This window comes from Cyanistes caeruleus, chromosome 1, assembly GCF_971803275.1.
Source record: "Cyanistes caeruleus chromosome 1, bCyaCae1.hap1.1, whole genome shotgun sequence".
NCBI classification, from domain to species: domain Eukaryota; kingdom Metazoa; phylum Chordata; class Aves; order Passeriformes; family Paridae; genus Cyanistes; species Cyanistes caeruleus.
In genome coordinates, this window is record NC_141701.1 from 4887041 (window position 1) to 4900246 (window position 13206).

At 40.5% G+C, this 13206-nt stretch overlaps 1 protein-coding gene across 34 annotated transcripts in view; it reads left to right on the top strand.

Moving 5' to 3' along the window:
* The window catches only part of PTK2 (protein tyrosine kinase 2), a 190905-nt gene that overhangs the window by 50198 nt on the left and 127501 nt on the right, over positions 1–13206 (top strand). For 2 of the 34 annotated variants that reach the window (XM_023921589.2, XM_086877549.1), the window contains exon 1: positions 7792–8206. The exons of 28 other annotated variants lie outside the window; for them this stretch is intronic. In XM_023921589.2, the coding sequence (XP_023777357.2) occupies positions 8104–8206 (103 nt within the window). In that variant the 5' untranslated portion in view covers positions 7792–8103. Of the gene's footprint in view, positions 1–5195; positions 5305–7616; positions 8207–9927; positions 10183–13206 lie in introns of those variants that run through there. 4 more of the 34 variants (XM_086877726.1, XM_086877574.1, XM_086877563.1 and 1 more) reach the window with 4 other exon arrangements.

Below are 13206 nucleotides of genomic sequence, written 5' to 3' on the forward strand. Positions count from 1 at the left end.
TGCTGGGTAAAGCTTACTATGCTGAAAGCTCAGCTGAGTTTGGAGTTACAGAGCAGAGGTTGCATTGGTCTGCTCATAAATTTACTGCTGTGAAAGGATGCAGAGAGGGGGGATATGTGCTGCCTTTGACACACTGAATGCTGTTCCATCCTGTAACAGCTGGTTACCTCCACTAACTTGAGCTGCATTTGGTGGTGAGCTCCTGGAAACCTTTTTTAAAACGAAGCAACAAGTTCTTGTGTTTCTGAGCATTTTGATACCATTCTGCAGGCGTTTTCCTAGGTAAACAGAACTTGTTCAGCAGAACTGTGCAGTCTTATGTAATTGGAGGAGCAAGTGCAGCTATTTAAGGTGGTGGATTTCGCTTTGAATAAAAGATTTTGTATTAGCTGGGGATGACCTTTGATTCCCTGAAAAAGCATAAAATGACTGCCTGAGGAACTGCTTCTTGAAAGTTTATTGCTGGTCTCATGAAGCAGTGATGTAGCTGAAAGCACCTGAAAAGTGAATGTCCCTTCTTGGTACAAAACACGAAGAGTGTTGATTAAAGTGAATAGGAATTGAATTTTTTGTGGCTTGGAGGCTCAGCTGCACCTGGCCTCTACTAGAAGTTCTCCTAAACAAAGCATCAAAATATTTTTAGGAATTTTTCAACCCTGGTTTTGCTAATTACAGAGGGAGAGAGGAATTTGTGCCTATTTAACAATATTTTCTTACTTTTTAAATCTGCTTTTCTTTGCTTGATAGCTCAGGAACTGAATTTGCTTGTAATAGAGGAGCCTTAATGTTTTTGTTATAAAACTTTAAAAATATGTTCTGTAAAAATTAATAATTAATTTTTAATTTTCTGCCTTCTTAGACTTGAAGGGTATCAGCGCTGGCTTGTTGATTTATTCTGTGACTCTGGAATATTAAACTTAAATAGCTCTTTGTTTCAGCCTATAAAAGTTTGTTTATACATAAGGGATTTATGCTATGCTCATCCTTCACTAAGAAATACAATACGAACTGTTCCACCAGTGTGTTTTCATATATAAATGCAATAATACTGCATTATTGTGAGGTCCTGGATTACTGTTTTATTCAGTTTGTAATTGCATTTAATGGCTTGGGAGTCTGAGGAGTTGCTGATGCTATATCTGTGTTTTATGTAACACTGGGAGTCAGGTTCAACTTTTGCCAAAAACGTTGTTTGCAACTAAAAGTGTTTCAATGAGGTGTTACTTTAACTTTGTGTTTGGCATCTGGAGGAGAAGCAGGACAAGGAAGACATGTATGGGTGACACCATTTCTGGTAAATAACTGGCCCTACATGGCTGCATTGCTTTCTACAACGACACACTGAAGAGATTTGCTGACCCATAAGCAACTTAATTTTCCTATATCCTTCTTAGAAGATTTGGCTAACTATTTCTAGGTTACTGGTTATTATTTCTAGGTTACCCTTGAATTGATAAAGGTGGATTTTAAGAAATGTCTGTAAAGTCAACCAATCCACTCATGGATCCCTTCCACTGAACAAAAGTAATCCTCACAGAATGCAATTCCTTTAAACAGCATCAAAGGGCTGGGATCCTTCCTCTTCAGATACCTTCTACTCTGTTTACCTCTTAAATGGAAGGTTTTTGCCATAAAAAAGTAAGTTTTATAAGGTCAAGAAAGGTTCTGGTGACTATTTGGATTGTTTTTTCTCACTCCTTCTCCAGTCACCCCACATCAGAGGCTGAAGATACGCAACACAAACTGATAAGCACAGTGAATCTGTTACAGACCAAAATGATCAGATTTTACTTTGCAGTAAAATAAAGAATAGCATGTGTAGGATTCACTTTTTCTTTTTTTCACCTCTTCTCTCCAAGTCTCCATGAAGCAGATTTTAGCTTTAAGCAATGGAATATTGAATGAACTTTTCAAAGATGTCTTGAGGACAGAAATGGTTTTGTTGGGTGGATTTTTTTTTGTAAATAGCCTTGAACAAGATGAAACAGATTTTGAATCAGTGTCCTAAGGAAGGAGTAAGTTTAAACATTTTTCAGCTTTCATGGCATTGACTTTATCCTTCTCAACAGTAAAGCCTTCAAAAAGTAAATGGAAGGAAGTGGGAGAAGATGAGCAGCTTAGTCCACCCACAAAGAAATCTGCTACAACTTTGATGCCTGAAAACTAATACAACCCATATGGGTTTAAAAAATGGCTGATCTTTATTTATGGAATAATAAAGTTAACTTAGTGGCCCTTTTAACATCTGTTGTCTTAACAGCATAGGCTGGGAGGCTGCATTGCTGCCTGCTCTGCTGCACAGCATCAGAGGATCCCTTGGCAAGGGGAGGTATGGGAAACCTCATTTTAACGCTGCATTCCTCCTGCTCTCTCCCAACACCCTGATCTGTTTTGCTCCCCACCTCACTACTACCAATAGGTTAAGGTTTGAAAGTGAAACCAGTGAATTCTGTCAACTACTATTTTAAAATGTAACTCAAATAATCATAAGGCTAAACAGGTGACCATGATTCAGAAGGTCACAAAGTGTTGTTTTAAAACTTGGATATTTTTGGGGAATACCCAAGATTATCCTACTATTAAGCTCACCAAATGGGAATGCAACAGTAAATTCAGTATTGGACTGACTTTTTGCCAGAATAATGTCTTAAGCAGAGATTCTCAGCAGTTTATATTCTAGAATGAGTTTATGTAAGCGCTCTCTATCTTTCTTCTTCAGGAGAAAAATGGCCTAATGTAGTCTGGAGAATGGAATTAGAGTTTGTTCATATTGCAAAGTTTAAAATGAATTCATAGAGGTGATGCTACTTCTTAGTTGTGCTGAATCATTTCTGTTGAAAAACTGGGCTTAGATTTTGACACTTAAAATATTTTTTTTATTTCCATTCTGCCTGTCAGAATGCCTAGAATTAAATAAGAAAGACCATCTCTGGTGGCAGGATAATGATGATGGAGCTTCTCAGTCTCCAAAGACCCTTGGAGGTCATGGAGCCCATTACCCTGTTCTGCTCTGTGCCCTTTTGCAAAGGGTGTTCAGCAGGAAACTGAGCTGGAGAAGGTGTGGGTGCAGAGGAAAGGAGCTGCTTGGGGGCAGGGGTGGTAGATTTAGAGACCAAGTAATCCAAGGGAGATTTCCAAAACAGCCTTAGCAAACCCGAGTTTAGAGTAAAGCAGATGTCAGGAGTTATCATTTCGGATTTGTTATAATTACAATGCACCATTTTTCAGTAATTCCGATGAACAAAGATGATGTTTGTTTGACTTTGGCTAAGAGGAAACTTAGAGTAGATAATATTTTCCACTCTTAAATAATGCATACACCAAAAGAATAATTAGAATATTTAGAAAAAACTCACACAAAACTAATTTGGGGGAATGAAGATGAATGAAGAATGTAACAGTGCAGTTACAGTGTCTGGACAGCATGTCTGGGGAATTCTGGGTACTAACATGGAAAAGCAAATTAATTTGGATGCAGAAGATTGTCACTTGATTAATAAACATGTTTTAATTTTTAGATCATTCATCAGGCACTCTCAGTTTCCAAGCTGCAGTTGTCATCGTAGAAAGCGTTTGTGGCTTTACCAAAAAAATCCTGCACTTGGTCTGAGGGTAAACTTTGAAAACTTTCTTTATCAGCAAGATGAATACAGTGAACTCTTCTTCCATCTCTTACATGATCTCCTTCAAAACAATGCCTTTGGTCTTCAGCTTCTAGTAATTGCTACAGTAGTCCATGAAGTGGCCAAGACTATGAATTATTGAGTCCAAAATAATAATAAACATCACTGTCATTATCACAGATCATCTACTTCCCACCCCCCTGTTACGGACACAGTCACCTTATACCAGACCAGGTTGCTGAAAGCTCTATCCAACCTGGTCTTGAACATTTACCGGAATGGGCATCCACAATTTCTCTGGATGTGTTTCATCACCCTCATAGTAAAGAATTTCTTTCTGATACTTAATTTATCAGTTCAAAGCCATTCTTCTGTGTCCTATCACCATGTGCCCTTGTCAAAAGTCCCTCTCAAGGGACTGGAAGCCTTGGGCCCCAGAGCCTTCTCCAGGCTGAACATTTCCCACTCTCTTGTCCTATCTCCAGAGCAGAGGTGCTTCCAGCCCTAATGCTGATGTCATTGCTCTGCTCTGGGCTGTAGCTCTTCGTTTTTGTTACAAGTAACGGGCTGCTCTTTTCTCCCTTGGAGTTCTCTGCTGCTGTTCAGCCACTGTTCATCAAGTGGCTGAGGTATTGCAGAAGAGGAACTGAAAAACAAATTTCTGTTCTGCTCTCCAACACTGCTCTGGTACTGATCTGTCTGTTTCCTTCACAGTTTCCAAATCCTGAGTTCAGTTTGGTTTCTTAGGGCAGTGGAACTTGGAAGTATTCCCTGTTTGGTTCTGTCCTGGTCCCTTTCTAGCAATGCTCCAACTTGCCAGCCAGTTTGACCAAAATTTGATGAATAGAGATATTAACTGGTGTGAAAAAAATTAGTTGAACAGGAGAGAGTTCTGAATGATGCCATTTGCTGAGGGAGAAATTATGGTCAGTACTGTGCTGATGAGATCTCTGGGACAGCCCCAGGAGCTCCGGCTCTGGATATAACTGTGGAGAAAGCCAAGGTTTGGCAGTTTGTCTGATGGGCCTTTTAGGTCTTCATTTTTGTTTGGATAAGCTTGAGTGGAAAAAATTAGACAACCTTTTACATATCTCACAATTCTAAAAGACAAAACCCTGTTTCTTAACCCTTTGTTCCCCAAAGCTTTCTGATTTTTGAAGGCAACATCAATAGGAGACAGGCTCAGCACTACAAGGAAAATTTAAAAATACTAAGCACCTTGATACAATTAGAAAAAACAGTTCTGACTTTTTTCTTCCCCTCTTGCTTCCCAAAAGCTGATGCTGATAATCAGTAGTCTTTAAAAGCAGGCTGAAATTGAGCAACCAAAATCATCATCTCAGCAGAAGAGTCAACTTGAATTTCCTTGGTGCAAAATGCCATTTCTTAGCTGACCCTGGCCTGTCTGTTGTTAATGGGGTAGTCTGAGGTTTTTTTCTGCCTAGAATGAGTGCTTCAGGAAAATGGCCAATGCTTCTACATATTCTTAGTAAAAACTTATGAATTCTTTTTTTTGAAAGAAATATTTTTTAGGTTTTTCTTTGATAGCTGTTATCATCATCGGTTTCGCAGAGACTACTATGCAGATACTATCAGTGTGTGTCAGCAAATGCATCTTGCACAACAAGAACCAACGCTCCTGTTCCACAGCCCTAATTTCTGACAGCTGTTTCTTACCTCAGTAAGTGGTATAATCTGATTGGCATTACTTAAAACAGATTACTTTACATAAATGCTACTCAGATACCTACTTGATGAGCAATATTTATAAAATGTTGTAAATACTCAATATTAAGTATACTGGAGATGTATTTAACTTCTTGTTTTTTTTTTTTTTTCTTTGTGCCTTGTCTGCTGCTCCATCCCTGCCTGCCTTCCTCACTGCAACTTGGAATTTTGGGGTTTCTGAATATCTCCAGAACATAAATTTTATTCTTTTGGCCTTTTTTTTTTTCTTTTGTGCAGATAAAGATGGTCATGTTATTTGAAAGAAGAAAATGAACATATGTACTTAATAATAATACAATAATAAGCAGATATTAAATATTTTTTTAGAAAGCATCAAGAAAGCACTTGGTTTAAGTGAAAAAATACATATTCGGAGTGTAAAATGCTGGATGGCTTCTAAAATTGAACTAAAAAAACCCTCATGCTATGAAGTATGTAGTTTTCACCTTCATTTTGTAGTCATAATACAAAAACAAGAAGGTATGTCCTTGAGAGGAATGAATATAATACTGGTATTATATGAGCAGGCAGTATCTCTTGACACTTGGATTGATAATCTGTATTAGCCTCATCTGTTTAAATAATACAGAGAGTCCACACATTGTTTATTAAAAGTCTCCGTGGCAATGCACTTACCAGTTGATATTTAAAGGGTTTTGTTTTCATGGATAAAATTTCATTTAGACCTTCCCCTTTTCACTTCTTGATTATTTTTTTTTACCTGCTATTTTGGAAAACATTTCATGGAAGAAACACATTTTTAAAAATACGTTTTACACCCTAGAGCACAGATCAAACCAACTTAAGGAAAACCGAAGAAGTACCTGCAGTTTCCTTTTTCTAAGGAAACAAGTCTGGCTGGCTCAAGGTCACCAAGGAAGCCCATGACAGATCTGGGTGTATAAAAGCAGCTTTCCTGCCCTGCCAGCTGCAGTGTGAACCAGAGAGGCACTGAATGTGTCTGTGCCCCTTCTGTACCCACACAACTACAATAATTGGGGGTTTAAATATTACTGTAGCATGTTTTGCTTTATTATTGAAGGTAAATATAATCGACCTTATTACTAGAAGTATTTGTCTGTCTGTGTAACACTGAGGGGCTTGGAAAACTTTGTGCTGGGGGGAGGAAGGCACCCAGGCATGTCTTCAGTTCCCTTTGGCTTTCTTCAGCCCCAGAAAGAGCTTTGTGCCTGAGCAGTGATGCAGAACATCTGATGGGCCTGGTTGTGGCCTAATCTCTCTCTCTCTTTCTCTCTCTTTTTCTTTTTTTTTTTTCTTTTTTTTTTTTTCTCTCGTTTAAATAGAGAAGCAGACAATATTTAAATGCAGTTGCTGCTTCCTTTCTTCTTTTTTTCTTTTTATCAAGAATTTTGACATACACCACTAATTCTGCAAGGGCAGTCAGTATATTGAGAAATGAGATGGCAGTAAAGAATGGTAATTAAACATATGCTGTAGACGAGTGCATGCTGCTACAAGTAGGCAGATAGGTTAAGTTGAAGGCTGCTGGCTTTAGATTAATTCCCTTTTGGTTCTAGTCTTGGATAAGCCTTACGCCTTACTGCTGAGGGCTGGGAGTGAGAAGAGATTACCGTGGAATATATAAAGAGCTTTAATGTTAAGTGTGAGTCTTGTTCCTGTTGATTTTAATAAGTATTCTAGCTGAATCAATTATTTATATTTTTTGTGAAATACTTTGCTGTGAGTAAAACGGATATTTGCTTTATTTCCATATACACATTCTGCCTGGGTGTGTGTGATTGTTATAAACATAGGCTTTTGCAGTGTTTATACTCACCATTTTAAAAGAAAACTGTTTGTAGGCAGTTTTGATGTTAGGTGCTGCAAAGTTAAGAAGAAACAAAGGCCGTTCACCATCTGGGGTGAATGTTTGAGGTGACCTTTGCCTTCTGATGAGAAGTCAATAAAGAAGCCTCGGTTTTAGTGGGGGCTGGATGTGGCACCGAGTAAGGACTGCCTGGGCTGCGGTATTCATTCTTTAGGGCCAGGCAGCACTGCCAGGGTACTTCCATCCATAATCTCTTGGAGTGAGGCAACTGCTGAAGGAGGGTGTGACCTCAATTCCTGCTGAAGTTTGGGGAAGTTCTTCAGCGTTTATAGGGAAGTTCCCGTGGGTTTAGAGGGAAGTTTTGCGCTTTTAGGATGCCAGGCACTTGTGTCGGTAAGCGGACACAGCAAATGTGTAAAAGCGATGGCAAAACGCGGGTGCGGCAGGGGAAGGGGCGGTGCGGGGCAGCCGGGAACGGGAACATCAGCGGCGGCGAAGCGAGGCCGGTCCGCAGCCTGCCCGGGCGGCATTTCCAGCGCTCTGTCTCTGCGCAGAGGGTGAAGCGGAGACTGCGGGGCGCGGGCAGCAGACGGGGATTAGCATATTAATGGAAGCCGGGTAATCGCCTCCCGCCCCTGCCCGCCCTCCTCCGCAGGGCTCACTCCGCCTCGGCACCGCTCCCGGGGAGGAGGACGAGGAGGTGGATGATGCTTCGGGGCGGGGGGAGATGAGGCAGCGGCGCGGCTTCCCCGCTGCGGAGCGCGCTGGAGCTCCGGGCGGGCCGGGGGACCGCGCTCCCCCCGCAGCCAGGTGAAGCCGCACCGCCCCGGGGAGGGCCGGGGCTCCCTCCTCTCCCCGGGATCCGGCACGTCCAGGCGGCTCCAGCCTCCCCCCGCAAGAGCCCGGAGCGCTGAATCGGGACATTGTGTGCCGGAGCTGGCCGGCATCGAACACGCTCTGTGTATGTGGCTGCTGGAGGTGGCCGGGCAGCAGCCCCCGAGGCGGGCAGGTGCGGGCTGCATGGAGAAAAGCGGCTGCAGCCCATTCCCCATGTGCTGGGCTAAAGGTACTCCGACCTTTTATTTATATATGTGTGTGTGTGTGTGTATGTATATATATATATATATCTCCCTCTTAATTTAACGTTTTCCCACCTGTAGTTCTATGGGTTTTTTCCTATCAAAGCCAGACTAAAGAATAAAATATTCTGGTCATGCGCTTGCAGTGCGGAGCTGCCCCTCCGCAGGAGCTGCTTCACCTGACAGCTGGGATTTTTTTTTTTCCCCCTCCCTCTGCCTTTAAGTATGATTTGAAATGAAAAGAGCGCTTGAGCTGTTTGGTTTGTACTTGCACTGATCTGAGGATCTGACGGCTTTGTTTGTGATCTTTGTATTTTGAAGCCGCTGCGAGGGTGATTCTGCTTTCAGTCACCTTTAGGAAGAAATAGTTTTTAAGTGTCTGATCCTGATCGTAGGGAGCGTTTACAGTGGAAGACTCACATCTTTTTCTTGATGTCTCCGAATTTGCCACCCGTATTATCCACCCCAGAGTGAGACAATAAGTAACCACAGAGCATGAATTTATTACAGTGAGAGGGTTGGACTTGAAATTGAGGCTTAACAATAGTTAGATGGACATGGGAAAATCATTCCCATGGTAATCTTAATTTGCACCCGAAGATATTAATATTTACCGTATTATCATCTGGACGTTATTTGTATATTGTAGTTGTGGATGTGAGTGTACTCAATATTAATAGTCAAAGAATCAAATCTTCCTTAGATGGAAAACAACTGTAAAAAGTTGAGTGTTGCTGGTTGTAAGCATAACTTTCGTCGTGTTTGCTTTCATTTCAATGTACTTTCTTTTTTGGAAGAGAAGCTGGCAGTGAAGTATTGCGTCACTGTAATCTTGGATCACGGACAGCCAGTTACTTCAGGAGTTCAGGGCAAACGTATCTGAAGTAAGGATTTGATAAGCATAGCTGCTGATTAGTTGTCTTAAAAAAATAACATTAAATTTATTTACAGTTTTTATTGTCTAGTGATTAGGAGGAAACACGAAGAAGTATTTAGCTTTACAGAACCTTACAGATTTAGCTTAAACTAGTCTTTGCCACACATTGACATATTATAGTAGCACGTAAGTAGAAAAGACTTAGAAATGGGAGAAGTTGGAACACCACACCCTGGTCTCATGAAGTGCAGAACCTGTCAGCTCACTGGGGAATAATGGTTAGTAAACAATGAGTAACGGTAGTGGGAAACAAAGGTAAAACAGAGTGTCCTTTGCTTTTAGTAAAACTTGTTTACCGTGAAGGGGTAACAACAATGCCACGTCTGCATGTCATAAATTGAATAACAAAAGTATTAGATGAAATTGGGATTCATCTCCTTGGACTGTTGCAAGGGTCAGGATGAAGGTACTTTCTAGAAAGTAACTTTTAAAAGTAGGGAAGAAGAATCTTCTGAAAGCAAAAGCAAGTTTTTTGCCATCTGCTGTTCAGGCTGGTTGAGGTATCTCTGCTCCCTACTCCAGTCCCAGAGGATGCCTGCAGCAGGGCTGGTAATGGTTGCACTGGGCTACGAGAAAAGGTATTGATCCCCCTCTCCCCCCACCATTCCAATAACTAAAATGAATGAGAAATGATCCCACCTCTTCCTCAGTCGCCTGTGTTCTAAGAAGATAACTTAAGGGAACATTGCTTGTCCATCCCTTCTGCCCCAAAATGTGGAAAGCAGCCCTGTAATTTCTTGTTATTCCTGTTGGGGGAGGAGGGGGACACCTGGAGTTGCATAAGAGGACAAAGGCACCAGGAACTTCACAGCTGCCAGTTGTGATGATTTCTAGAAAAAGCTTCATCACGGCCTCCCAAAAAAATAGGACAGATGAGAAATAGCTTGAGTTATATTTGTCATTGAATGGTGGCCATGCCTTAGTCGATGATTACTCTGTGTACTGTTCACCGGCTTAACCTTAGGGAAATGAGACGGATCTGGCCTACTTTGATAAGGGCTATGAGATATCTGCAGTCCAAGAAAGGTAATATATTAATGAGAGAACCATTTAGTTCTGATCTCTTTATTCTGGCTCTTTGGTTTTTCTGTTAAAGCTCCAGGTTACCTGTAGAAAAAAACTGATAAAAGTTTTAAGTATTTTATAATGTATTAAATGTGATCTTGATGTGTATATTTTATTATCCATAACTTTTTTCGAAGTGCTCTGTTCTCTTTTGAATGGGACAGATTAAGCTTTCATTGTACGAGGTGTGATCTCAGCAAATGTTTGTTCTTTGAAAAGGCTTTGAAATATTTTAGTGAGTCTGTGTTCATACAGAGCTTCCACTTTTTTTTAGCATTCTTAAATCTGAAATCGTCAAATCTTCTTAGCGATAGCGTGGGATGACCTAATTGCAGCCAATTCTGTGGCTCTGTCTGTAGGACTGCAACAAAGACATTTACCTGCTTTAGAAAGTATTTCTGTAAATCTGTGTTGTTGCTTTTTTGCCTTCTCTTCACATCTAAATCTAATCTAAGTAGTGTTGCTGGATTGAATAATTTAGTTTGGATCTGCAGATTCCAGATTTGAGGGTATTCTGATGGGTGAATGAAGAGAAAGTGTGTATGTTGTTGCTGGCATATTTCTTCTCAGTAAGTCTGTATTACTTTAGTCAGGATAGGAGTAAGACATTTTTGGCTGCTTCCTCCCTCTCATTAAATAATTTGAAACTTAAAATGTCAGGTCTTGTGGACTAAACATCGTGAGGCTTAATTACACTTTGAGGGATGCTGAAGTGGGTGTCTTGATCCCTGAGCAGTCCCCACTCCTTTCCCAGCTATGTGCTGAAACTTTGTGCGGATATCATACAGCACTATTTCCTTTCTGCCTGTAACAGCAGACTAGAAAGTAGTCATGGATCATGAAAGACTTTTCACTAACATCTCTGAACTTTGTTAAGATCATTAATAGTATAATGTATTGCACTTCGACTTAGATACTTTCGTTGGTGAACTTTTTTTGTGTGTTTTCTGCGAATGCCTGCCATTTTAACCTTATACAATAACTGTGTGAAAGCAGTTGTAAATGTGACAGCGAAGGGTAGTTGGGCACCTCTGCTATAGGTCTGTGAATTATCCACCCCCAAGGAGGAGGAAGTTTCTAGAATATTTTTCAGAAGAGCTCTGTTTAGTCATTTCTGAACACTTAATTGATGTAGTTCAGTGTGTGCTGTGTGAGTTTTTAGTGGAGGGTGATCACAGTCCTTGCACTCAGCCCGTCAAGCTAATGTGTGAAGTCTACACTGACTTAAAATAATTAAGCCAAATTCAGTCAAAAACCTTGTACTGATTAAAATAAACATTTAAAAATCTAACCTATCTGTGTTGTGAAATGTATTTAATCTGCTGGGAAAGAGTTTTGCCCTATATAAATGTTGCAATCTTTTTTTAAGGAGAGAAGCAGTTCCAAGTTAAATGTTGTGGGTTTGTTTTTAGGTGAGCCCTGCTGATTCAGGGGGGTGTGTTCAGATGGGACCTGCTGGTCATGTGTTGAATATAAGCAAGACAGTTGGATGCATAAGAGAAGAGTTCAGAGCTGTTTCTCCTTCATCTCCATGTCATAAATCTCTGCTGTTTTGCTAACAGTGATAAATCAATACAACAGACCCTTACATTTTTAGGTGATAGGTGATCACTGAGAGGGACAGTCACAGAGAATGAACTAAGGGACATTACTGTTACTGTATGAAGGTTGTAGGCAGGTAAATCTCTAAAGCAAGATACCCTGCTTCTTTGACACAGACATTGTATATGCAACATGGAAATATAATTGTTCTTGTCTATCAGAAAGGAAAAAAGCTATTCTGTTTGTATGAGTGTTCTGCTGCATTTTCTCAGTGAGCTTCAGTTGAAGTGATTGGAGGGAAGCACCTGCTCTTGCATTTTTTCATTCATCTGCAGATAGTTTAGGAGTGACATTAGGTGCTTTTTTCTTGGTGTCTGAGGGCAGTACAGCTAGGAGGAGTCTGGTCTGTCATTTGACAGTCTGTTGTTGACTAACTACGTGGGCTATATTGGCCATTTCCTTCTGGATGGTAACCTAGTCTAAACTTTTGTTAAGCTTAATAATAACTTCGTAGCTTCTTGAGCTATGCGACTTGCAAACCATAAAAAAACATCTCTTCAGTTCCTGGGGTTTTTAGGAGGCTTTTGTAGAAAGAAGAAAAATAATGTTAATCTCATCAGACCTCTGATTTTCAAAGGCAGGTAAAAAACGTTTGTAGAATCACAGAATGTTTTGGGCTAGGAGGGACCTTAGAGATCATCTGTCTTGTTCCAGCTCCCCTGCCATGGGCAAGGGCACCTTCCACTAGACTGGATTTCTTAGAGTGTCATATTCCTGATATGCTTGTATATATTTAAGGTGAAAAAAAATCTGGAAAAGCAAAGAGGGGTTCTCCCCTTCAGTGTTACAGCACAGCGTGTGGTAGCTCAATATTCTTGAAATTACAGGAACTATGCAGCTCCAGGAGTCTGCTGCATTCCCACTAGGGTGATTGTTCCATATTCAAAGACGACTGGAATGGAAGATGGAGCTTGAGATATTTTTACAAGAAAGGAAAGTGATTGTTTTAAGGGCTGGGGGGAGCATTTGGCGTTCCCTGGGTAATGGAGATGTGTGATCTTATCAATTGTAGCACCTGGTAATGAGCCAGTGAACCAGCTTGGAATTAAATTCTGAGCTGCCTGGAAAAAAACTAAAACTTCAGTAAGGAAAACAAAATGTTTCAAATATCCTTTAAAAGAAGCATTAGCAAACAGGCCTAAGAGCAAATTGTGGAAGTTGGCACCGAAGTGGATGTTTCATTGTTGGAAATTGTGCATTAAGCAGAAAAGTTAACCAGGAGCTTATAGCCCTAATTGCTTTCTTATTCAGTTTATATTTGAAATTTCTTTATCAGAAGTGTCATTATGTGTTTGTATATATTTGTACACACATATATAAATAAGTGCATAATTTGCCTTGCCCAGTTAGCCTGGCAACAGCTGCAGTATTTAAACGTTAGAT